This window comes from Balaenoptera physalus (assembly GCF_965194825.1).
Source record: "Balaenoptera physalus genome assembly, chromosome: 1".
Lineage (NCBI taxonomy): Eukaryota > Metazoa > Chordata > Mammalia > Artiodactyla > Balaenopteridae > Balaenoptera > Balaenoptera physalus.
Window position 1 is genome coordinate 138,385,390 of NC_138882.1, and position 27,992 is coordinate 138,413,381.

The 27,992-nt window shown below is 36.1% G+C and overlaps 1 protein-coding gene across 1 annotated transcript in view; it reads left to right on the plus strand.

Moving 5' to 3' along the window:
• LOC309641412 (uncharacterized protein C1orf141 homolog) overlaps window positions 1-24,155 on the plus strand; it is a 59,208-nt gene extending 35,053 nt beyond the window's left edge. Inside the window, 5 exon segments of the mRNA XM_082421435.1 lie at window positions 2,479-2,546; window positions 13,165-13,307; window positions 17,633-17,819; window positions 19,536-20,022; window positions 20,025-24,155. Of these exon segments, the coding sequence (XP_082277561.1) occupies window positions 2,479-2,546; window positions 13,165-13,307; window positions 17,633-17,819; window positions 19,536-20,022; window positions 20,025-20,122 (983 nt within the window). The 3' untranslated portion in view covers window positions 20,123-24,155.
• Window positions 24,156-27,992: the final 3,837 nt, after the last annotated feature.

The window sequence follows — 27,992 nt, forward strand, 5'->3', positions numbered from 1 at the left end:
TCTAAATCAGCTATGGTGAGACTCAAGGTATGGTTGCTCCTGAGGCAAAATTCCTCTCCAGCTTGAACCTGTGGAATCAAACAAATTATGTGCTTCCAAAATACAGAGTTGGGACAGGAATAGGATAGACATTCTCATTCCAAAAGGGAGAAATCGGAAAGAAGAATGGAGTAATGGGTCCCAAGGAAGTTTAAAACCTACTAAGACAAACTTTATGAGATCTTAAGGCTCAAGGATAATCCTCTTTGGCTTGATGCTCTGCCTTCCTGACCCACTGGGGCAGAGGTCCTGCTCTCACAACTCTGCTGGATCGAGGGTCACATCTCCCCCACTTCCCCACTGGGACTCTCCTAGGCCAGGATTTCATACCCAGGACTATCTAGTGGGAGTGTTGGCCCACCCCCAAGGGCTCCATAGGCAGAAACTGAGGCAGTGGCCTCTGATTTTGAAACTGAGGCAGGCCTGATGATCTTTGAGTCACCTTCATGGTCATTCTTCCCTTGTCTTGAGGAATAGCACGTTTGCAGTGCATAGCTCTGTGATCCTATCCTGTAAAACCCAAGAAGTCCGACAGCCTTCCTTCATTTTATCCTGTCTCTATCCCCTTCACTTCAAGCTGGCAGTGTCTCTGCTGGGATGGCTGATTAGGTCCATGTTTCACACCCATACCAATCTCCTTATCTCCTTATCAAGTGGTCAGTGCACCACAGCCTTAGTGTTCTCTTTTGAACGTGATTTCTCAGTTTTTGTAATATGAGAATTTTCTAAATTCTTAAGTTCTGTTTCCATTTTGCTTAACAATTTTGTCTTCAATTCATTTCTCTCGTCTTGCATTTTACTACAAGCAGTCAGGAGAGATCAAGCCTCTTCTTTAACACTTTGCTTAGAAATCTCAGCTAACTATCCAATTTCATCACTCACAAGTTCTACCTTCCACAAAAAACCAGAACACAAACACAAGTCAGCCAAGTTTTTTGCCACTTTATAACAAGGATCACCTTTGCTCCATTGTCCGATAGCGTGTTCCACATTTCTGTCTGAGACCTCATCAGGATGGCCTTTACCATCCGTATTTCTACCAACATTTCTGCATATGGTTATTCATGTATTCTCAGTGAAAATGGAAGCCTCCTCAATGGCTCTCCTCTTTCTTTCTGAGTGCTCCCCAGAATTGCCTTTAAAAATCTCTTCATGGCCATATTAGCTTTTTCTAGCATGCACCTCACAACTCTTTTGGCCTCTACCCACTACCCAGTTCCAAAGGTTCTTTTATATTTTTAGGTATTTGTTACAGCAGCACCCCACCTCTCAGTCCCAATTTCTCTCTTATTCAGGCTGCTATAACAAACTACTATAAACTGGGTGGCTTAAACAACAAATATTTATTTCTCACAGTTCTGGAGGCTGGAAGTCTGAGATCAGTAGGATCAGGTTCTGTTGAGAGTCTTCTTCTTGGTTTGCAGACAGCCACCTTCTTACTTTATTCTCACATGGCGGAGAGAGCATTATTCTCATCAAGGGCATTCTACCCTCATCACCTCATCTAAACCTAATTACCTCCCCAAAGCCCAACTCCCAAAACCACCACATTGAGAATTAGAGCTTCAACATATGAATTGTGGGAGGGACACAAACATTCAATCCATAGCAACTACCCTATCTAAATTATACCTCCCTCTAAAGCTGCCCCTCACCAAAATCTGTCTATGTCTGTCACAGCATGCATCTCAATTTATAATTGTTCACTCCTTTGTTTCTTTACTTAATTCTTTTCTGTACTATCCAATAAAATGTGTGCATCATTGGGCAGAAATCACAATTCCAGAGTCCAACACCAGTGCCTGGCACATTGCAGGTGATCAACAAATAACTGTTGATTGAAGGAATACCAGATGTAAGTTTGTTACATCTATTATCTCATTTAATCCTCACAGCATCCCTGTTACATAAGTACTATTATTTCCACTTAACAGATGGGGAAACTAAAGCTCAGAGGGGTTAAATGATTTTCCTAAAGCTACATAACTCACAAACAGAAAAGTAGTTTTTGGTCCCAGGCTATCTACATCCAAAGTCTGCATGCTTGACCCTACATTATACCTACTTGAAAAAAAAATCCTTTATATGTTAATCCAAATTAGTAAAACTCATAATTGGAGATGGGGGATTCAGGTTGAGGGGAATCTTTCTCTTTTCAAAAGAATTAATGAGAAGATTTATTTGACTATCAAGTATGATTCTGTTTGATTTAGAAATCATTTTTTTCTAAGAAAATACAGCTCTATTGTATAATAGTAATTGAATGTTATATTCTGTTAATAGAAATTCTTTTTAAAAGCAAATTATTCTAGAATATATTTAGCTCTAACAAACTACATTTCTAAAAAGTTTACAAGTAGAGAAAATGGTTTGTTGAGTTAAATTAGAAGTAGTCTAACAGTATAGAAATATCATTTATGTTTGCATTTGTTTCTTTAGAGCCAGTAGAAGAATATCTAAAATCAAAATCTATTAGATCTTTTCATTATCTTAAGGATACAACTGAGGTAGGTTTAATTTGCATGCTTACAATTATTTAATAGAAATTCAGATTATCACTAATAGTTTTATACATTTTTCTACAAATCCCAAATTCAAATGAATTTTAGGATTCAGAAGCATAAAATTTTAAAGTGATTTCATCTCTGATATTATGCAAAACTATATATGGCAATAATAGAGAAAATAATATGTTATTTGTTGGACAGGCAATACAGTGGAAATTATTTATTGAATATGAGAAGTACTAGCAGTTATCATAAAGTCAGTTAAGACAGGGCCTCATAGAAAATTATACATGCTTAATTTAAATATTGTATTTTAATTTAGAATATGAAAATATACATCCATTTGTTAATCTTTTGATATATAGCCAAGACCATTTCTGTTATAGTTATTTAACTCACATAATTACAATAGCAATGATTATAACGGGTTTAGCACCAATACTATTGGGAACATTTTTTAAAAATTTATTTTATTGAAGTATAGTTGATTTACAATGTTGTGTTAATTTCTTCTGTATAGCAAAATGATTCAGTTATACATATATATACATTCTTTCATATTCTTTTGCATTATGGTTTATCACAGGATATTGAATATAGTTTTCTGTACTATGCAGTAGGACCTTGTTGTTTATCCATTCTACATATAATAGTTTGCATCTGCTAATCCTAAACTCCTAATCCATCCCTCCCCTACACCTCTCCCTCTTGGCAACCCCAAGTCTGTTCTCTATGTCTGTAGCACCAGCAGTGTTGACTCTTGCTAACAACCTGAGCAGAGGTACATGGGCATCCTGAAAAGTGACCAACCAGCCTTGACCATTGAGCATGCCTGGATTTTATTCAGGAGGTTTTATCTAGGAGACTAGAGAGAGAAATTAATACAGAGAATCAGCAAAGGGAAATCATTTAAGAGAGTCTCTTAGGTGTTAATTTACTTATTATTGGTATTATTATTTAATTAATTTATTTATTTTTTAAACACAAAAGGGAATTCATTGGCTCATGTACATGAAATGTCCAGGGCTGTCTAGCTTCAGACACAGCTGGATCCAGGGGCTGATATGATGCCATAATGGCTCAGTCTCCATCTCTCAACAATGGTTTCCTGCCTTGGCTTTCCACTCTGTGGCAAGATGGCAGCTGAAGTGCTGGACCTCCTTCCCCTCTTCTCAGCAGGCTCTTTCTTTTTTTTTTTTTTTAACATCTTTATTGGAGTATAATTGTTTTACAATGTTGTGTTAGTTTCTGCTTTAGAACAAAGTGAATCAGCTATACATATACATATATCCCCATATCTCCTCCCTCTTGCGTCTCCCTCCCACCCTCCCTATCCCACCCCTCTAGGTGATCACAAAGCACCAAGCCGATCTCCCTGTGCTATGCGGCTGCTTCCCACTAGCTATCTATTTTACATTTGGTAGTATTTGTAAGTCCATGCCACTCTCTCACTTAATTTACTTATTAACCCTGTTTATTGCTAATTTGGAGAATGAAACATGAAGAAATACATACTTTGCACCATAATTAATAACATGTTATCATTTTATTGCATATTTATACCTTTTATACTTTTTAAAAATATTGACAAAATACACTGTCTGGCTTATTAGTTCTATCCTCATCTACCTGTTTTATATAGGTTTGTGTTTAATAAAAATCTCCCAAGAAATATAAATATATTGTAACATCATCATGATTACTCAGCACAATAAATTTACTAACATCTTATATAAAACATTTTAATTTTTAAAAAACAAATTAAAATATACATATGCCTTTTTAAATTAAATTATACAGAAAGGCTAATAAGAACACAAAGCCCTTGCACCCATTCTTCCTGTTCTAATTTCCTCTTTTCAGAAACAACCATGTTTAACCTTTTGGGGTTTCAATTCCTCTTATGATTAACTCTATAATTCTAAAGAATGAGCTTCTACTGCTAATTTTTTATTTTTTTATTTAATTTTTAAAATTTAAGCATTATCTACTGCATAATCAAAAACAAAGATTTGAATTAGTTTATTTACACTACATCTCACCTCTTTCCCTCTCTCCTCTTCTGTATCTTCGATAGTTACTTTTCTGCTTCTTCTGTTTTAACTTTGAAATAATATATCTAAATACTTTTTTCTTTTTTTTTTAAATACTTTTTTCTTCCCTATCAACTTTAATCACTAACTCCTGATTCCTCTTTACATAAGATGAAAGATCTTAGCAGTTTTAGCCTTTCCTCCACATCTTCTTCCCTAGGTCAAATATATCTTTATTTTTACATTTTTGAGGTCAATGATTATACTCACTTTGCAACTCTGATTAAGCCTTTATGTTTTGTCTATAGATTAATTTTAAAACTAAAAACGCTATAAACAGCATTTATATTATTACATTTTTGTAAATAATTGTTTATTGTAGAACAAAGTAGTGTGCTAGGACTATGTTTCTTCTCAATGGATATAGTATAAAAACAATAGGCTCTCTTTTCTTATTCTCCATCAGTTACTAAAAAATAATGCCATATATTAATTTCCCTTATATTTAGATCTTGACTGTCTTGTATACTTTTTCTGGAGTTCCTAGTTGCCTTTCCTTTTTCTTGTGGTGAATGATAATAATAGCAAACATCTATGTAGTACTTGAGTGTGCAAAGCACTGTTCAAATGCATATATATACCCATATATTCAAAGATATATATATAATATATAATAAATGTACAATATATTCATTTATATGAAGTATATGTATACATGTATGATTTACACCTTCAAGAACCCAGTGAAATAAGTACTATTATTATTCCTATTTTATAGATGAGAAAAAAGAGGCACAAAGAAAATAAGGAACTTGGCTGAAATCAAATTATAAGTAACAGTGCCAGGAAGAACCCAGCAGTCTAATTCATGCTCTTTACCCCTAAGATATGCCGCCTCCAATATGTGAATATGATTAAGTTTCCTTTCTCATTCTGTTTAGTGGAATCCATTCCTGTCTTCTTGGAGGAATTGTTCATGGAGCCCAGAGACTTCTTGCTCTACATTTGACTCGCTGCTTTTAAGCCTGCTCTGCAGTTGTCACTGGGTCATCCCACTCCTGGTTTAGTTTCCAGATTCTAATATCCCATGCCTTATTTCTGCTTGGATTTAATCTTTACTTTCCTAGACTACATCTTCAAGAAACTTCCCTAGAAATGGTACATGAATGTCTGAGAATGTATTTATTTTCCCCATATACCTGACTGATAATTTGGCTGAGTAGAAAATCTTTTTTTCTCTAAACTTTAGAGACAATGCCCCACTGTCCTATACCATTCAAAGTTGCTAATGAAAAGTTCCAGGTCTTTTGTGAGTGATATTTTTTTCTCTGGCAAACTTTAGGATCTTCTCTTTATCAATGTTGTTTTGAAATGTCTTGAGGTTATTCCTAAGTGTGCTTTATTCAGGTCTAAAAAACGTCTTTCCATTACTTCTTTTATTTATTTATTTATGGCTGTGCTGGGTCTTAGTTTCTGTGCGAGGGCTTTCTCTAGTTGCGGCAAGCGGGGGCCACTCTTCATCGCGGTGCGCGGGCCTCTCACTATCGCGGCCCCTCTTGTTGCGGAGCACAGGCTCCAGACGCGCAGGCTCAGCAACTGTGGCTCACGGGCCTAGTCGCTCCGCGGCATGTGGGATCTTCCCAGTCCAGGGCTCGAATCCGTGTTCCCGGCATTAGCAGGCAGACTCTCAACCACTGCGCCACCAGGGAAACCCCCTGAAGCGCTCTCCATTACTTCTTTTCCATTTTCCTTTCCACTATTTTTTCTGTTCTCTAATGGCCAAATACTAGACATCTTGGATTGATTCTCTACATCACTTTTCTCTATTTTTGTCTCTTTGAAAATTTTCCCTGTATTATGGAACATTTCCTTAACTCTTTCTTCTGGTCTTTTTATTGCATTTTTGTTCAGTAATCGTATTTTAAATTTCAAAATTTTCTTTATTGTTCTTGGTTATGTTTTTTTTTTTAATTTTCATAGAATCCTATTAACATTTGTTCTCTAATTTTTCTGAGGAGAGTTCATATTTTCTTAAGTTATTTTCTGTTTCTTCAATTATCTGTTTCTTCTGGTATTCTTTTTGTTCTGTCCTTTTTGATTATCATCATATGTACCTTTGAAGTTGCTGATTTTTGTCATATCTGGTAAATCTTCATTTGTTCATATTTAAAAATAAAGATATGAGTTAATTTTTCCATGAAACTGCCATTAATTTTATAAATAAGTCTCTCTCCAGAATTGAACACTAACTGTTCTGTGTATATGGTAGAGTTCTCAACCAGCTAGCTTTACTTTAGGATCAGAAGGCAGAGAGTAGGCAGTTTGCCTGGTAGCCTTCCTCCCAGATGCTAACATGTGAAGAGCTTTACTTTGGGGAGCCAAAACCCATACTAACAGAAGTTTATTAAGAGAAAGCCACTTATTTTAGCCTGGGATTAATTTCCTGTAACTCTCTACGTGGGATAAGGTAACTAGGAGATGGGGGAATTGGCAACTGGCTCAGAAATTTCATAACAGAATTTCAGTTAACGTGTCTCTTTTACAACTTTTGTTCTCATTCCCGTCTTCAGTATCTGCCAACTTTAAGCTGAAAGATAGAAAGATAACAATTTTTTTTAGTGACCCTCCCACTACTATGCTACTAGCTTCAATTAACTTTGTCTTTCAGAAATCTGTTTGAACTCTCCCATGTGCTAACACCTCTCTCTTTCTCTCTCTCTCTCTCTCTCTCTGACACACACGCACACACACACCCCTACCTGTTCTCTTTCTGTTATAGGTTGATTCTTTTTTTTTACTCCTTTGCCACAATTGTAAAGGGCTCTCAATAAGATATGGCTGTAAACAGCATGGTCCATCACACTGACTCAGAAAGCCCGCTCCCCTGTAAAACTACTAACACCTTTATCAGTTCCCCTCATCTACATTCACACTGACTCCTGAAAGGCCTTGCTCATTCAATGAGTTTTTGTTTGACTTTTACCAAAATACTTCTTAGACAAATGTATCATCTGTTGCTATATCTTTTCCATAAATCTACAAGGTAAGAGATGGTGAGGCACTGAACCAAAGTAGTAGCAATGGGAATGTAGTGGAGGGCACTGATTGGAGAGAAATAAAGTAGTTAGAAACTATATGGTGGGGCTTCGCTGGTGGCGCAGTGGTTAAGAATCCACCTGCCAAGGCAGGGGATACGGGTTTGAGCCCTGGTCTGGGAAGATCTCACATGCTGCAGAGCAACTAAGCCCATGCACCACAACTACTGAGCCTGCGCTCTAGAGCCCATGAGCCACAACTACTGAAGCCTGCACTCCTAGAGCCCGTGCTCTGCAACAAGAGAAGCCACCACAATGAGAAGCCTGTGCACGTCAATGAAGAGTAGCCCCCTCTCACTGCAACTAGAGAAAGCCCACGTGCAGCAACGAAGACCCAACACAGCCAAAAATAAATAAATAAAAATTTATTTAAAAAAAAAAGAAACTGTATGGTAATGTATGGAAACTAAATTTTTGGTGGTGAGCACACTGTAAGGTATACAGAAGTAGAAATATGTGCTGTACACATGAAATATATATAATGTTATAAACCAATGTTACCTCAATAAAAAAACATTTTTAAGGCAAAAACAAAAAGAAATTAAGTAGTTAAACTTGATAGAATTTTTTAAGTGACTGGATATGGTGCTTAGAATAATAATCCCCAAATTTCTTTTTCGGAGAACTGGAGAAATGATGGTGCCATTAACTAAAATTCCATTAATTTTAATATGTTATATTTACACTGTCATTCAGTTTGAAAAATTATCTAATTTCTTCTATGATTTCTTCCTTAAAACATGAATCCTGCAGAAGTGTGTTGTAGAAGTTCCACATATTTGGAGTCTTTCTAGATATCTTACTTTATTGATTTCTAATTTTCATTGTGGTTAGAGAACATATTCTGTAGGATTTCAATCTTTCTAAACTTATTGAGACTTGTTTTAAGATTCAACATATGGTTTGTTTTATTGAAAGTATTATGTGCACTTGAATAGAATTTGTATTTGGCAGTTATAGGGTGTGTTCTATAAGTATATATTTATAAACATATGACTATATCTATATGTTATAGATATATAAATATGTAACTATACCTATAAATTAGGTTAAGGTGATAGTTTTGTTCAGATCATCTGTGTCTTTAGTGAGTGTTTAGCTAGTTATTCTACCAGTTGCAGAGAGATGGGTGTTAAAACCTCTATTATTATAAAGTTGCCTGTTCTCCATTTTATTCTGTCAATTTGCTTCATGTATTTTACAACTCTGTTATCAGGTACATACATATTTATGAATTTTATGTCTTACTGATGAATTGATCATCTTTATCTCTGCAAATACTATGTCTTGAAGTCTATTTTGTCTGATATTAATAAAGCCACCATATGCATCCTGTTTACACAGTATATATTTTTCCAACAATTTACTTTCAACTTACAGTTAAAGTACATTTCTTATAAACAGCATATAACTGGGTCTTGCTTTTTTCCCATTCTGAGGATTTCTTTTAATTGGAATGTTTAGTCCATTAATATTTAATGTAATTTTTGATATGAATGAATTTAAGACTAATATTGGGGGGGTTGTTTGTCTCTCCATTTTTTTGTTCCTCTGTTCTTCTTTTCCTGTCTTCTTTTGGATAATTTGAATATTTTTTAACATTTCATTTTAATTTATTGACTTTTAGCTGTACCTCTTTGTGTTTGGATTTTTTAGTGGTATCTTTAGGGATTAAAATATACATCATCAACTTTTCAAAGCCTACTTAGAGTAAAATTGTACTATTTCACATAAAAATTTAGAAGCTTTTAAATTGTATAAATCCATTTACTAACCCTGTCTTTCATAATATAGTTTTCATGTATTACTATAAACCCCATAGGACAATACTATAATTTTTGCTTTCAACACTCCTATATGTTTTAAAGAAAGTAACAGAGTAAAAAAACAACCAAATACAACCAGATCTGATGCTCTTCAGTACTTCCTGAAGATATATTTCCATCTGTTATCATTTCCCTTTAGCCTGAAGAACTCCCTTAAGTATATTTTGTAGTGAAGGTCTGCTGGCAACAAATTCTCTGTTTTCTTTTACCTGGAAGTGTCTTAAGGATATTCTGAAGGAAATTTTTGCTTGACACAAAATTTTGGCTGATAATTTTTTTTCTTTCAGCATATTGATGATGTTCCAATATCTACTGGCCTTCACAGTTCTGACCGCCATAGTTTCTGATGAGAAGTCAGGGGTGTTTTGAATTGTTCAAAGTGTACCCCTGTGTGTATAACTTGTTTTTCTCTGGCTGCTTAAAGATGTTTTCCTCATATTTGGTTTTCAGCAGTTTGATTATGTGCTTAAGCATGGTGTTCTTCTAATTATCCTGCTTAGGGTTCATTAAGCTTCTGGAATTTATAAATTTATGTCTTTCATCAAATTAAGATCATATTTCATCTGACCACTATTTATTTAAATATTTTTCTACCCCATTCTACCTTTCCTCTCCTTCTGGGACTCTTGTTACACATATATCAGACTTTTCTTTTTTTTCTTTTTTGAGTTCAGCAAGTATTTATTGAGTTCCTACAGCAGCCAGCCTCCTGTCCAGAGACTTGTGGCCTGAGATCACAGGGTAGGTGAGCAGGCTCAGACTTTTCATTATTGTTTTCTCACAGGGACATATATGTCTCTGAATCCCTCTTAAAAAAAAAATTTCTCCTCTCTTTTTTCATATTGGGTAACTTCTATTGGTCTGTATTAAAGTTCCCTGACTCTTTGCTCTGATGTCTCCATTCTGTTTTAAAGTCAACCAGTGAGTTTTTTTATTTCAGGTATTATATATTTTCAGTTCTAAAATTTCCATTTTTAAAAATAGTTTCTATTTCTCTAAGATTTCCTTTTTCTTCATTCACTGTGAACATATTTTACTTTTTTCATTGAGCATAATTATTATAGCTGCCATAAAATCTGATAATTCCAACATCTGGGTCATTTCAAGGTTGGTTTTAATTGATTGCCTTCTCTGTTGAGACTAGGTTTCATTTTCCTGGTCTTTGTATGTTAAGTTGGATTTATCCTGGACACCACAACTGTTATAATGTGGAGACTCCAGAGTCTGTTATATTCCTACAAAGAGTAATGATGTTACTGTTTTAGCAGTCAGCTAACTTGGTTGGGCTCAAAATATACTCTGTCCCTATAGCAGCAGCTCATATTTCAGTTCAGTTGTTATATCCTTAGCTGGGCCACTTGCAGTTTTCCCTAAACGTGCATCGTTCATGGGTCAGCAAGAGACTTGGACAGGGTTTATACATTAAAGATGGGGCTATCATCTTTGGCACTCTTCTTTCTATCATTCCCTTCTCATTTCCCAGAAGTTTTGGTCAGCCTGAACTTTTTCCTCTGGTTCTTCTGGCCAGAAAGCACTTAAGTTTTCTATCAGAGTTTTTAGATGTCCTATACTTTGGCCTGCCTTCAAACTAAAAGCCATAAAAATAGAAACTTCACTCTACGCAAGTCAGTAATTCCAAGTTTTAATGCTTTTTCTTTGTCACCTGCTTTTGTTCATTCTCCAGGACCTTCAGGCAATTTGTGTGTGTGTATGTGTGTGTGTTTTCTAGAGTATTTTGTCTAGAGTTTATAGTTTTTATCTGAGAGAAGGTGGCTCTGATAGAGGCTTACTCAGCCATACTGAATAAGAATTTTCCAGAGTTTCTACTACTTCCATTATCTTTTCCTACTGCATTGCTCAATATTTCCTAAACATCTATAAATAATAGTGATGATAGGTGTCACTCTTGTCTTGCCACACACTAGCGTATTGTCATTAACCATAATATTAGTTATTGGTTTTATATGGGTATAATTTTTTGAATTTTGCTAAGATATTCTTTATCATAATAAGAAAGTATTCTCTCTAGTTTTATTACAGTTCTTATCAATGATGGTTACTGAATTTATCAAATGTATTTTAAATATTACAGCTATTAAAATAATTACATTATTTTTCTCCTTTGATCTATTGGGAGACAAATTATAATAACTTAGAACTATTAGGAGCTTTTAGTTTCCTGATAATTTTGTTTAGCCATTACAAATTGTTCCATTAGTATAGTGTTGAGTAGTATTTTATTTTGAATTTGTGAAATCGCCTGAAGTCACATGTGAAATTAGCTTGTAGGCTTCTTCTGGTGCATGATCTTTTCAGACTTTGGTGTCAAGACTATGTCAGCTATAAAAAGAACTGAAAAGTCTTTGTTGTTATTTATTTTTTAATTTAACTGATATTATATTGCATAAGAATTATTTGTTGCATAAAAATTTGAAAGAACCTATGTATAAATCTATTTGGGCTGGGTTACTTTTTTAAAGGTAGTTATTTGAAACTTCTTTACATTTCTTTTAAGAATTATTGGTATGCTCAAATTTTCTACTTCTTCTCAAGTCAATTTTGGCCATTTTTCTTTATGTTAAAGTTTATCTGTTTGACTTTGAAGACATCAATAGTCTATCCCTCTCACAACCATCCTTCTTGACTATTGAAACTTACCCTTTATACACAACAAATGATAAATGCTCCCCTGCCCCACCTGGCTTTGAATATGCTGTTGACTGTCTTATGAATACCCTGGATGTATGTTGTTGGCCTCTCCTGATATGTCCTTATCTCCAAATCCCAGCATTAAGTTCTTCCTCACTGATGAAATGTTTCCTGTCTATTCCATCCCTCTCTTCTAAACTCCTCCTCATTTATAGATTGTATTGATTGGTTTGGTTCTTAGTGATATTATCTTATTACATTATTTGCCAATGATTCATGCATGCTAATCATATATATTTAGATGTGAATTCTTTATGGCCTGGATTTTTGTCATATTTAAAATTTTTATCTCATATTATCCAGAATGAAATATATTGTGTGCCTAGTGTGAAAAAAAATTGTAGGTACTAAACAAATATTTGTTTGGTTGGTTGATGGACAGTCACAAGTTACGCAGTTTATACTTATATATGCATGTTTATTTTGGGTATCTAAATAATTATATTTAAATAGAAATATACAGAGACAATCTGAGACACTAGGTAAAGCTGGATCACTTTTTTACAGTTTCTCCCCCTTTACTCAGAGCTATTCTGCTGTACCTGCTCTGTGTATGAGACAGTAAAGTTTCTGTTTAAACCAAGAGGGCTTTTTTCTCAGTATTTAAACTTAAGACTTTCCCTGCGTTTGGAGAAATACATTTTATATGAAAATAATGGCTAAGTTTTAGAGACAAAGAAAATAAAAGTTAGTAAAAAGTGTGAGCATAGGCAAATTTTTTAATTTCTGTAGATTTGTTTCCTTACCTATGAAGTGGTAATAACATCTATTTCATAGGGCTTTTTTTTTTTGAGGATTAAATAAGCATTATATTTGAAATTATTTAAAGATCTAGTCAGCTGTTAGTTATCATAATTAGCTATTCCAAATATGAATAATCAAGTATAAATTATTTATCAATATAGACATGGAAAAAATAATTTCTAAGATAGTTTCCCCTTTTCTTTATGTTTAGGCGGAATATGCTAAGCCCTTCCATGAACTGTATTCACAGCATAGACAACAACAATGTAGTAGAACATTGGGTTCTACAATCTTTTCTCCGGTACCCAGCATTCAGTCTAATGCTTATAAGAATGAAAAAGACTCTATTTACAGGTATACACATTGTGTGTTTATATTGAAATAACTGAAAATTAACTGCATCTAACTTTAAGATATAGTCATTAAGAAAATCTTTAGCCAAGGAATATCAGTATCTAATCATATTACCACATTATTTCACTACTTAATAACATCTGAAGACTCTATAACAAAAATGGTAAAGCTTAGAGTCCTTAGTATGGCATATAATATCTTTCCAGTCGTCTATTCTGTCCTTTGCTTATACTGAGTCTAATCACAACAAACAGTCTGTTCCAAGTACTGTGTGATTGACCCACTCTGTTCTTTATGCTCAGAACATACTTCTGATAGATTCCTATTCATCTTGAATAGTTGGGACACTTTTAGCTGCAATTAAAAGAAAACTAACTACATATGATTTAGACAAAAAAGATATTTATAATCTCAAATAACAAGAAGTCCATCAGTAAGGCAGCTCCAGGTTAATTCAGGGATTTAATGATGCCATCAAATATCCAGCTTCTCCATCTTTCCTCAACTTGCCTCTACTGTCTCAGCAACTAACTTGTCCTCCTAGCCTTGCTGTACAAGATGGTGACCACTATTCAAGATAACTGGTAACAGCACCCACTGAAAAGGAGAAAAGCGCTTTGACCCTTTTTTTCTTTTAAAGATTTATTTTATTTATTATTTTTGGCTGTGTGGGGTCTTAGTTGGAACGCGGTATCTTCATTGAGGCATGTGGGATCTTTCGTTGCGGCGTGCAGGCTCTTCCTTGTGGTGCGCAGACTTCTCTCTAGTTGTGGCGTGCGGGTTTTCTCTCTCTAGTTGTGGTGCACAGGCTGCAGGGCGCAAGGGCTCTGTAGTTTGCAGCACACGGGCTCTAGTCGAGGTGTGCAAGCTCAGTAGCTGTGGCGCACGGGCTTAGTTGCACCGTGGCATGTGGGATCTTAGTTCCCTGACCAGGGATGGAACCTGCGTCCCCTACATTGTGAGGCAGATTCTTTATCACTGGACCACCAGGGACGTCTCTTTTTGACCCTTTTGTAAGAGTGAGGAAAATGTTCCCCAAAGCCCTCCAGCAGACCTCCCCTGGTGTCTCCTTGGCTAGAATAGCTTCATACACTCATATCTAAAAACCAGTAAATCATTATCAGCTTTTAACACAACCCACAGTATGAAATACTTTTTATATCACAATGATTGATATCTATATCAATATCTATATGTATCTATCTATCAATCTATCTATCTGTGGAGCAGAAGATTCAGATTCATAGACCCCTAATTATTTGTCTTTCTGTTAGTTGAAATTGATTGCAGTATTTTAGTATCTTGAACAATTGTTACTAAGGATCTATGTGATACACTCTATTCTATTCTACTTTTTTAAATGTTGGTCAGGAGATGCTAAATTGATTTATTGTCTGAATTGATGGGTTGTAGCTCACATCTTGAAAAGCACAGGCTTAGATTATTCAAGATTCATTCCCTTGATTTAGGAAGGCGCTCAGCCTCCCTTGGAGGACAGGGTTGCTTGGAGAAAAATGAATAGGATCAGGGTTCTGTTAGCAAAAAAGGGGGGAAAAGGACTCTTAAGTAGGCAACCCTCTGTTTACCGCATTATCCTTTAAGTTCTACTCAGATGTCACATTTTCTCTGAAATGTTCCTTGATAGCAGTGGTGGGCTGTTCTACATGTGCCCTTATGTGTTTTGGCCCCTGACACCTGTCTTATCTCATCTTACTCCACTCTCCTCATCACTACACTCCAGCAACACTGGCCTTCCAGTGAGCATTCCAAGCTGGTTTCACACTCAGACCTTTACACTTGCTATTCTCCCAGCTCTTCACCTGGCTGTCTCATTCCCTTTCTCAGATTTCAACTCAATTATCCCCTCCTGAGAGAGGTCTCCCATAGCCACCCTAGATGAAGTATCATGTTTATATTTTTCTGTAATACTTACAAGTAGTTGAAATTATTTTATTTATATGTTTTGTTGGTTGGTTGGTTGGTTTTTTTACTATTTTCTCTCTCTAGAACAGAGCTTCCTAACCAATAAACTGTGGTAATTTTGTGCTCAGAGACGGTTATAGGTGTGCTGAAATGTTGATCCTTCAGCCTTCAAAACTGCTGAGTTGGCCCCATGGTAGCCAGGCTACAAGTGTTCTCAAGTGTTTATCTCAGTGTACTGAATAAAGACTATTAACTAATACGTCTGTCATTATGTGGAAAAGGTTGGGAAACATTGCACTAGGATACAAACTACTTGAGGACAAGAAAAAAACTGAATTTATTGCCAACAGCATGTGTGTCTGGGAACATGTTTAAGAAAGTAGAGAAATGCTGGAGTGGCCAGCAGGCATATTTGGAAGAGTTCCGCCTTGGACACTTTATTCATGCCCGGTGGCAAAGTCTGTTTGGCATGTGCTAACTGACCTCTCTCCATACCAAGTGTTTAACCATCTGAGGCTTCCTACTGGCTAATAATGACTTTACATTTTAGAGAGATTTGCAAATTTGGGGATGCCTTTCTTCAACAAAAATCCCCAAGACCAGTTTTATGTTAGCCAAACATTAGATCCTTGATCTCAGTCTTTTCCAGTTCTATCTTGTTCACTTAAGAAGTTTTTACTGAGTAGCTACTACAGATCAAGCACAATACCAAGTACTTTCCATGTTATTTTATACTGAAAAATACTTTATGCAAAGTATTTTCTAAATGCCATAATATATATGTGTCTTTTATGAAAATCTTTTATAATTTTAGCTCAAACTGAAAAAAAAAACCTAGGGGATCATTTGATTTGGTTGGTCACTTAGAATATTAAGTTAATAAAAGGTAATTTATTTAAATTTTTTTATTTTATTTTGTTCAAAGATGTTTCTAAGAAGAAGAGTTCTGCCTTTTATTTTCTTGTAGACCAGAATGAATTTATTCTGGCTTATTATGGCCATCTAGGCCCATACTACAATCCAATGACCATTCTAAGACTGCTCAGCTAGTCACATTCACATTCAGACAAGGTCATAGACATGTGACACAAGGTCATATTCAGACCTTGAGCACATGCTCTATCTGCTGCAAGTTCACAGTCAAATGGAGAGGAAGACAATGAAAAATGAATGGAGAGAATACAATTGCATTTTTATAGTAGATACAAATTTAATTACACTACAACATGGATGTGAAAAAAAAGTAGCTTTTTATTTTTATATAGTTCTGATACTTCTCATGAGATCCTCAAACCCTGTGTAATGAAAAAAATTCATATTAATCCATTGTGTTTTAAACTTTGTTTGGAGTAAAAATGGACAGCCTCTTTAGGTTTAACACAGTCCTTCTGTTTCTTTCTACCATGGTATCTTAGTATATGAGTGAGGGGCTCACTGGACTTTGTGACATTGAGGAAAAGGTACTTGGCCAGGGATCTTGGTCACTGCCCTTGTACTACTGACCTCATTCCTAGATGTTCTGTGGCTACTGACATTTGTGCTTCATGAACATATAGTCTATTCTCTCTGAACCTGGATAGGGTCCACTCTCAACTATCACTAGTATGGTAGAACTCATTTAGTTCTTGTCATGTCTTCATCTCTTCTTAGACTGTCTATTTATACCTCACCCATGTCAAGCCTTTGCTATGGGTCACTGCACCCCTGCAATGACAAGCTTGTTGGCAAGCCTAATCTCAGTGTCCATGTCACATGTGGACCAAGGGAGAGATGGAATGAAAACTATATCCTCTCTCTGCCTAACCACACCATTTCATCCTGATAACAAAGCTAGGGTCACCCTGTGTTGGCAGGAAGTTGCCCTGCAAAGCACTTTCATCCCAGAATCTCAACAAAGGATGTGGCAAATATATCTCTCTTCCTTTGTTGTTCTCCTCAACCTACATAATATACTTCCTCTCCACTCAAAAACCAAAGAGGCACACATACTACTGTCTTGCTTCCACCCCTGCTTTTGCTATTTCCCCCCACAAACCAAGCAGGAAAGGATGGTCTTGTCAGGTTGAAAGTATGGCAGAGGGTTTGAGGGAGATGTTAGCAGTAGTGATTTTTTTTTTGGGGGGGTGTATAGCTGTTTTACAATGTTGTGTTAGTTTCTACTGTACAGTGGAGTTTCCTGTGCTATACAGCAGGTTCTTATTAGTTATCTATTTTATACATATTAGTGTATATATGTCAATCCCAATTCATCCCACCCACCCCATGCTCCCGCTTTCCCCCCTTGGTGTCCATACGTTTGTTCTCTAGCAGTAATGATTTTGAGGAATGGGAAAGGCAGACAAGAACAGACAAGCTGAAATCAGCCCTATAAACATTTATGCTGAACTTGTGTTCATTTTCAGAATAAAATCTCCTCCAGAGATGAATGATTTTAGTACAAAAGCAAATAAATCCATCAGAAATGATCAATTAAATGAGTATTCAGTAAGAAAGAAAAGCTTGCTCCCCTTGTGCTTTGAGGATGAACTGAAAAAGCCAAATGCCAAGATAATCGACATTAGTCCAGCAAAGACAGCAGCTTCTTACACGGTAATGAAAACATCTACTACTGTTCAGTAAAAATGTGTATTATTACTACTTGTGGGAATGTCATATTCCAGTGCCCAGAATCTTTGATAAATTCTCCTTACCTCTTGGCTTCATATTCTGAAGTGACAACAACACAAATTCTTAGTGTTCTTTTTAGAAACTCCACCCCAAATCTGGGGATTCCTCTGCACCAGCTGAAAATTGTGTGTTTTTCTTTATAAAGAACGATTTATCAAATTTTCTTGATTATAAAAGAAATATAAAGATGGTATTTTTTTAAATGACTGGATTAGGTTTCACTTTTCTATCAATCTATTTTAACTATTTCAACCAGAAAATACATTTATTAAAGGCCATCTGGTAGCTCAGAGGCTCTAGGATGCTGGAGAGACAATCTGGCTTGAAAGCTCTCCAATCAGGACTAACCCTGTTACAGCCCCAGATTGCTCCACGGGGCCCATGCTGTTGTCACGGATAAAAGTTTACAACTCTGATTCTGGGCAGGGGGCACTGTTTCTAAGATCTTTGCCAGTGCTGCCCTTCAGCTAGATGTATCTACCACCATCCTCGCTAGAATAGTTTTCACAATGCCTACTTTTCAAAATGCTTGCTTTTTCTGAACTGAAGACTGTCTTAGGTGCGTCTGTGTGGCAGAGCCTAGGTCACACACCTATGCCCTAACCTCAAGGGAGGCTGATAAAACGAGTTTTTGCCTCTACCTAAGTGTACATTGACTCGGAAGGTGGAAAATTCCCTAAGGTATTGATTAGACAGACCAAAAATTTGACAAACCTCTACTACTATCTCTAAATAGGTAACATTGGCATCACCAGTGGACTGCAAAACTAGATCTTTTGTCATTTTTTCAGTAATCATATGCATTAATATGCCTTTCACACTAAGGACACTAATATACAATTAGATGATCCTAATTCCTTACTTCATTAATTATATTTCTAAAAGAAAAGTAGCAATCATTGACTTAAAGTTTACAAGCTAATATCTAGTAATACTCATATTTGATGAGTTTCTGTGGAGTTAATCTTTTTTCCTTATAATGGAAATGTGGAAAAGAGTTCAGTGAGTAGCTCATACATACAGATTTTGCTACTACTGTGATAAAAGTAATCTATTTTTAAGTCAATCGATTACTTTGGCTATTTTATTCCACAGATATATATTGAGCACTTTTTATTGGGCTAAGTATTGTGCTAAATGTTGGGGTATAGTAATGAATATAATTATTTTAAAGAAAATTTTACACTTTCTGAACTTATTAGGATACTCAGACTGTAATTTTGGCTTATAATCAGTTATATTTCTTTTGATTTTTGACTCAATCCATTTTTTGGTATGCTGCTTGTTTCTGGACATGGAAACCTAAGAAATGACAGAACAATGTTCCATCCCACCAACTATCATATTTCCCAGTGACAACACCAAACATTTCTTTATATCTCACTCTATTTCAAAAAGGGTTTCAGGAGGCCAAAAGTTCAGATTTTACTCCTAACATGTCAACAGAGTGTCAGGAGAAAGAAGTGTGTCACATACAAGGACATCTTTTTTATACGTTTAAATGCCATTATTGTTTATATTAAAAACTTCTATATAGTCATTTTTAGAATACTTTATCATTTTATTTTCATGTTTTAAAAATTATAGCCTTCTTGCCTCAATAGACTGATGACGAATACTCTTTTCTTTAATCCACAGGAACAAAATGATACAAATCCCATAATCTTCCATGAGACTGGATATGTACAAATGTTACTTTTGACAAAAAATAGGCTTCCTCCCTATTCTATGGAAAATGGAAGTGGTTACCCATATAAAAGATCAAATATTGTTTTAGAAAGAAATTGTGAAATGCTCAAATCTGTAGCTAGAGGTCAATCTATTACTCCTTCCAAACCCAAAAGAACTCTGCCTACAACACAGAAGAAAGCTATACAAGCAGTATCTTTTGAAGTAAGCCATAGAGTTGTAGATGATAAACTAAGGAAGAAAACTAGCAAGCAGACATTTGAAAACATATCTTGGAATAAACTCTATAACTTTTCACAGACTTTTTCCAGCCTAACAAAAAAATTTGTGGGTTTCCTTGATAAAACTGTTATTCAAGAAATGAGTGCTAAAACTGGCAAATTTGAAAAAATGTTTTCTACAGTAAAACCAATGAGCAAATTGAGTGCCTCACCTGTCAATATTGCTCAAAGCCTTCAAAAAATATACTCAAAGTCCATAAAATAAATTATGTAACACCACTGGATGATTTGTTAAACTTGTCAAGTAAAAATTAAGCACCTCATAAAATATTGTTTATACAGCAAAATTTGGGTAACAAGAAGCAAATAAAGTTCCAAGATCACAGAAGAAATTCTTGTCTAAATGGTAATGTTCTAGTGGATGGTAGAAGAAAACAAAGCATAGAAATTGGAATCACAAACCAACAGTGGTATACTATTTTTAGTAAGTAAGAGGACAAAATTAGGAAATAATGATCAACAAGAGGAACTAGTTCAGGAATTTCTCTTATCTCAATTAGATCCCTCAATCATCAGCATTCCTACAGTAAAGTAGATTCAGGACCAAGAATGGCATAGACTGACTCTGGAAATTTGCTATTGGAAGCCAAATAACGTCAATAACCTTGCTCCATAATTGAATATCAAACAAGACAAATATACCATTACTTGATGCATGTGGAATTAATCGTCAAAGCAGCATTTTGGATAATCATTGGAAACCAGTATTACATTAGCAATTCATGCAATTAAAAGACGTTGTAAAATTTCAAATACCTTTTTGTTAGTAAATGTTGGAACTTCTTTACTATATAATGCCTTTACCAACTATAACTTTGACTTTGTCCTGAATTGTTAAATAATTTAAAAGAATAATTTATCTTTAATAAGCTAAATAATTTTGGCAGCAAATCCTTAAAGGATTAAAAGTTCTAAATATATTATTATATTGCTATTTTATCTACTCATTAACTTCTTGTGAACCCAAACACTATAAAGACGGAATTCACCTTAGAAACAAGTTGCATTTGAAGAGTTCATTAGTAGTCCGCTAGTTTAAGGACTTTGAACAAAAAATCTTAACTGTTAGTACTTGAGAAGTAGGTTAATTAGAAGCATTTCAGTTAAAGGAAGGTTTTGGAGGTCTTTTGGAAACTTTCGAGGGTAAGGAGGTAAACTTGTTCTGGTTTCTCTGTTTCCACTGACTGGAGGTTTTCTTTATTGCATGTCATCAATGTTACTCTTGGGCATCTTTTCACAGTAGAGGCAGATTTTGGCTCTCAAATAGGATGACAAGGAGGGAAAATGGAGATGAAGGAAAGATAGTGTAACTAAATGAGGGAAGAGCAAGAGGAAAAAGGGTTCAAGATAAGGTGGTGGGTTCAGGTATGTAGGAAGTAGTAGGGTGGAAACGCACAGGCTTTCCTGGCTCTTTACCTTTCTTTTTGTAACTGGCTGGGGAGGAGAGGCAGCAGCAGCAGCAACTCGAAGTCATGAAGTCCTCTTTCGTTCTTTCCAGAAGACAGGGATTGACCCTCTTGCTCTCTTTGCTTGCTCTTATCCATTCTCCCCCTACCTCTACCCCACCCCCATATTCACTCCTCCCTCACTCACTGCAAAGCAAAATAGTTTCCCTAACTACCCTGCTGGCTCAGAAGAGAAAACACAGACTCTTCTTAACCACTAACAATAAAAATGATAAGAAATAGAAAATATACCTAATAATAGCCCAAGTAATGATGGTAGGGTTTCCTGATATTCAGTACAAGAGAAACAGGTGTAGGCCCTGGGTTTGGGCAGTTAGGAGAAAACTTGGGCAAATAATGTAAACTATCTGAGTCTCACTTTTCTGTATCCCGGCCTTAAGATGAGGACAACAATACCTTATTTTACTGTATTATTATTTTTAAGATTAAAACAACAGTGTGGAGTATCTTGAGTATGATAAGCATTCATTTAAAATTCCCTTTTTATTCATATCCTTTCTCCTGCTCTCAGTGTAAGCATAACATCTTAAAAGATGTTCCCAAAAATGTCTTACTACCATCTTTTCTAAATTAAATGCTAAACCTAACTACAATCAGTGTCCAGACTTCAGCCCAAAGTAGACTCAAATCAGAACTGAGGATTTTGTATGTTATTTTTGGAAGTTTCTGCTGGAGCTTGTGAGTTTTATCCTTTAGAAAGGCACTAAATCCACTTAAAAATTCCACTTGGCTGAGGATTGGCCATTGACATAGCTGGACAGCAGGGAGCAGTGGATTCTGGGAAGATGGTGACATAAGCTCAGCACCTTTCTCTTCCACTCTCAGATTTAATCTATTATCTCCTCAGCCAAATGGATGCTGGCATCTGCAAGATGTGGGGTGCAAGGTTAGACATGGTTTCTATTCTGATGCTGAGATCTGAATATGGCCCTGGAAACCAGTCTCTGAGTTAGAAGGTAATAACGGAAGTTGTGCTGTATCCAGGGACTAGCTAGCAGTTGGGATCTATGGATTACCCCAGCGAAAGGTTGTTTTTGGTCCTGTGTAATTAAGTGTTCCTGGTCTCATTGGTCCCCAGGAGACCAACAAGGAAACTGTAAACCTATGGAAAAACTGGGAAGTCAGAGGTCCATGAATTTTCCTTCAGATGCCTCAACAGGGGGTCGTGTTCTGCTTGCTTTTATAGTACCAGTCCATAATGGGCAGGACTTTACCTTCTACCATTTACACGACTGTGGTCACTAGATATTGCAAAAAACAGACCTGAGCTTTCCTGAGCCAACTAAGAAAAATAGCAAGCCATCTAAAGGGGCACAGCAAGTAGACGGTGGCCAGCCAGGCAGGATGTAATGGAGAAAAGGGCAAAATTATGAGAATTGCCAGAGGTTTCACCTAGGGATGGGGAGGAATAAGCAAACATAGTAATTTTGTAGGATTAGCAGTCAGAAAAAATCTGAAAAAATAAAGTTTTTTCCTGTTTGCTCATCCTGCCAAGTCCAGCTCATTCAGCAATCAGCTATTAAATAAATAGAACAGATAAAGATGCTAGAGGAGACAGGGATAATTTGACAAGAAAAATAATAAAAACACTTAAGTTGATTCAAGTGCAGCACCCCCCCCGACACACACACACTCATTACACTATTTTTTATAAAACACTGGTTGTATGTATTACTCTCAATCGTAATCTGAATTGATAGAAGAGGTAACTGTTACCTGAATAGAAAATATAAGAAGACTTCCAAAATTAGGAGAAATGGAATTAATTAAAAAATGTATAGAAAATGAGAAAGAACAAACATAATATCATAAAAATATTGATATCAAGTATCTGTCATACTACATTTGAATTGGTTGAATTTTCTCTTTAAGAAACAGAGACTCTCAGACTGAGTTAAAAATAACACTTAACTCTACGATCAGCTCTCTGTATCCATGAGTTCTACATCTGTGGATTCAACCAACCACAGATAGAAAATAGTCCAAAAAAAAAAAAAATTCTGGAAAGTACCAAAAACCAAAACTTGAATTTGCCTAGCACCAGCAACTAGTTACATTTACACTGTATTTATAAATATTTACATAGCATTTACATTGTATTAGGTATTATAAGTGATCTAGAAATGATTTAAAGTATATGGGAGGATGTGTATAGGTTTTATATACAAATACTACTCCATTTTATATAAGGAACTTGAGCATCATGGATTTTGGTATCTGTGGGGGGCCTTGGAACCAATCCCCTGTGGATACAAAGGGATGACTGTATACTGTTTATAAGAAATATAGTTAAAGCAATAAAGAAAGCTTGAAAATAAAGGAGTGAAGATGGAGATACCAGACTAATGAAACAAAAACAGATTGGAGTGGCATTATTAATATCAGATGTTAAAATTTAAGATTAGAAACAATAAATAAGACAAAGAAGGACCTTATGCCTTATGTAATAATAAAAACACAATATCTGAAAAAGATATAACAGCATCTTTGGTGCACTACATATGTACCAAACAACAAAACAGTTAGTTATATAAAGCAAAGGCTATTGGAAATCTCAGGAGAACTTTAAAAAAATAAAATTATTGTGGAAGACCTCAATTCACCTCTTTCAGAGTTAAACAGGTAAAAAAAAAAGTATGGATACGGAGTAATCATATAATGCAATTAATAAAATTGACGTGATGGATATAAACCCATTTCTTTGTTTGAAACAGAGAAAATAAATTTTTGAATTTGTCCATAGAAAATGGATTATGTGCGAGGCTACACAAAAACACTTAACTTTTTTTTAAAAAATGAATGTAGAGACCTTTTAAAAAAATAACCCACTGTCCTAGAAGACAGTGACAAGCACCAGGACTAGATGAGTTCAAAAATAATTTTTCTTATTTTATTATTGAAGCCAGTGTGGTAAGTAGAATTTCAAAGATGTCTCTCCAAGATTCCTGATCCTTATTTTTCAAACACTAGATACAGCTGTGAATGGACTTTGTAAATGGGTTTAAGTTTATTAACCATCTGACCTCAAATATGGAGATTATTTGGAATTATTGGTGGGCCTGATGTAATCACATGATCCCTTAGGAGCAGAGGAATGCAGAAGTCAGAGAGATGTGGCAGAAGAGAAGGTAAGAAAGATGGGAGAGAAGTAGAGGTTGGAGACTTTAATTCATAAAGGCAAAACTTTTAAACACTTGTTTACAATATTTTCAATTTGTTCACAATTCTCATTTCCTCCCTACCTTTTCCATGTGTCTCCATAGTTGGAGTGTATCTCTCTATTCCACTGACGTGGGCTTGGCCATGGGACTTACTTTAACCAATAGAATGTGAGTAGACATGACTTACATGATTCAACGTTGTTCCTCTTGCTCCTGTCCTCCACCATGAGATCAGCATGTCTCAAGTAGTGGCCACTCCTTGAACCTGGGTGCCAGTATGAGAAGACATTCGGAACCAAGGCAAGCCGAATCCTGCAAAGCCCAGAAGAGCCTCAACCAACCCATAGCCCTCATGTAACATGATCAAAAAATAATTTTTTGATATTGTAAGTCACTAAGACAATGTACAATTGTTTCCACAACAAGGTCAGACTATTACAATCTCTTTGGGACTTTAATCTTTGAATTTAATTTCTCACAAGAAATCTTATAGTTGGGGGAGTTGAATTCAAAATTGGGCATTTCTATGTTAGCATTTTATTATTGGAGTGTATTAATCTCATAACAGCGCCTCTAATGACTTTTGCTGGGCGATGGGCTGGCCATAATTTGAGATGGGAAATAAAATAGGAAATGAAATTTTTACTCTTGACACATCATGGTCTCCGAGTTAATTGAATTAATATAATTGTTACTGAGTCCAAGCTTGTACTGCTCACTGCATGACAGGTCAATAAATCGAGAGACAAGGTGTTGGGGCAAGGAATAGTGACTTTATTCAGAAAGCCAGCAGACCAAGAAGGTGGCAGACTAGTGTCCCGAATTGCCTCTTACCTGAGTTAGAATTCAGGCTTCTTTTATACTAAGAGAGGAGGGGATGTGATAATCCTTTGTTCTTGCAGCTGCCCAGGCAGGTCTGGTCATGATGTGCCTATAAACCTCCAACAAGACAACTGTTATTCTGTTTTGCAACTTTATATGAATGAAAAGTGTTACACCTTTAAAGGTCAAGGGAGGCAGAGCCTTGAGGATAGGCTGTCGTGTAGTTTTCAGGTTACAGGCAACACTGTTTTACGAAGGTGCAGAGCCAGCATGATTAGGCGCAGGCAACAGAGCGCAAAGGTTAGAGCTAAAGGAATAGATCCAATACAGAATCAGGTTTGTTCTTCTCTGTTAAATAATGATTAATGTGTATTTCAGAGCCTTCTGAACACAAAATTAACGCTATTAACCAATATTCCTAGGAGAATCCAAAAACGTACACTGTTGGAGCAATCTCATAAAGGTAGGAGCAGGACTTCCCTGATAGCTGCTAAAATCCTCTCCAAAGGGTACTAGACACACCCCTGATTGAACATAACTTAATGATTAAATTCAAAAGGTAAGGGAAAGTTAGACAAGAGCACTTATTCCCCCACCCTTCTTGTTCGCCTGTGGAGAGAGGGACTTCTCTATGGTAACGCCCATGGTCTCCTGCCCCACACATTGCACCACTTTTCTCCACTGAGGAGTGAGAAGCCTCATTAGGGGGGGAAGCAATTAGCCCAGGTTTCTTGACTGCATAGGACTAATCTGTTAAAAGGCTGTAAACACTAGGGAATTGATTCTTTTCTTCCCTCTTTGACCCAATTCAGAGGGAGCAGCAATATATGGGGTAAATGTGTGCATTCTGCAGACTCAAACATTCCGTTGGGTGGGCAATCCCATCCTTGGAGACAGGGAAGCAGAACGCAGTCCTAAACAAGTCCATTTAGTTCTCAAACCTAAGCCACACCCTCCAAACAGCTTGAACTGTGTTATGATTGCCATCAAACTACCTGCTGCATCTATTTCCCAGTTACTCCCAAATTTGGGTGGGGAAAATGGACCTTATTCTTTAGCTTCCTCAAATTCCAACATATATTTTCCAATGTACTGTCCCAAAATGCCTCTTGTCAAAGATTATGATTCAATCACATAACATTGAGTGTGGATATGGATGTGGTGGCCGGGAGAGAACCACCAGAGCAATTCAAACTGCAAGTCATCAATCTTCCCTTGAGTCCTGAGCCACTGTCATGGAACTCAGTCTAATAGCCTGGGCTAGCATCAAATAGATCCCAAAATGGCTTAGGCCAAAAATGACTTCTCTTATGTCAAGAAACCCATGCTTGGTTTTCTTTCTCCGGGGACCCCCTACCTCATCTGCTTACAGTAGTAATAATGAATACCAGAACCTCACTCTCCTCTTGCGCTTTTGTGTCTATAATGCTATTGGCTAAAATCAATCTGAAGTCTGGGTTTAAGACACGCCTGAGACTAGAGTGAGGCTAGAGAAGTGCCTAGGGCACCAAATTTAAGGAGGCACTTTCTGTCAGGGCCTGAGAGTGAGTGCTTTTTTATATGTGGTGCCCTAGGTGTCTCTCTTGCCTCATTCTAGTCCCAGCTCTGAGTTAGGAGAGCCCACAAGGTAATCCATAGAAATCAACCTCCCAGGGCACAGAGCTGGGTGGTAAGTAGATTTAAGGATCAATTAGAAGATAGTACACACTGTCAGAAAGTTCTTTACTAATAATAAGTTAAAAATCTATGAGGAATCCCCTGGTGGTCTAGTGGTTAGGACTCAGTCACTGCCGGGGGGCTGGGTTCAATCCCTGGTTGGGGAACTAAGATCCCACAAGCCGCGCGACACAGCCAAAAACAAAAAACAAAAAACCGACTGATTTGTGTTTAAAAAAACAAACAAAAAAAGCTGATTAACATCCTATAGGGAAATAAATTAAAAATTTTGAGGTTATCTTTTCTACCAGAGGGAAATCAATTATATCTCTACAGATAAAGTTTATTTGCACTGCTGTGAACAAGTCATTTGCATTACAGTTGATTTTCTCCAAGTAGAAAGCCCATCAAAGGTGCACACCCCTATAGAATTAATCTACCAAGGATCCATCCAACAATTCCCAGTGCTCCACTGCAAGGACAATCAGTAATCACCTTTCTTATTTCTACAGTTGGATAAATTTTTTATACATTCCTCCTCTTGCCTGGAAGCCATTCAGATATTTAAAGACATCAGAGACATCTCATTTTTCTCCAGGAGTCAGGTGCCCAGGATTAAGCACAGGTGAGGTATGAGCAACACGGTGTTTTATTTCAATTCCCAAAGGGAGAATCGAAACCACTCATTATTAAAACTGGGGTATATTATTAAATATAAATCCCACTTACCGCCTATTTCACTCTAAAGAAAGCCTTCATTATATATATTCTCTGCCCAAAAAAGAAGTAGGACAGTATTTGTAGCTATAGCAGTGGGTTGACAACAGGAAAAAAAAAAAAGAACTAGTCAGACAAGTAGTCACAATGTAGATTCCAAAGTGGCGTTTAGTTTGTCAACATGCTTAATTAATTTTAGTCAATAATTAATTTGATCTAAACACTACACTTCTGTGTGAAACAGAATCAAAATATGGCCTGTATGTTTCAGATTATGAACTATCTATGTTTAGTGGCAATAAT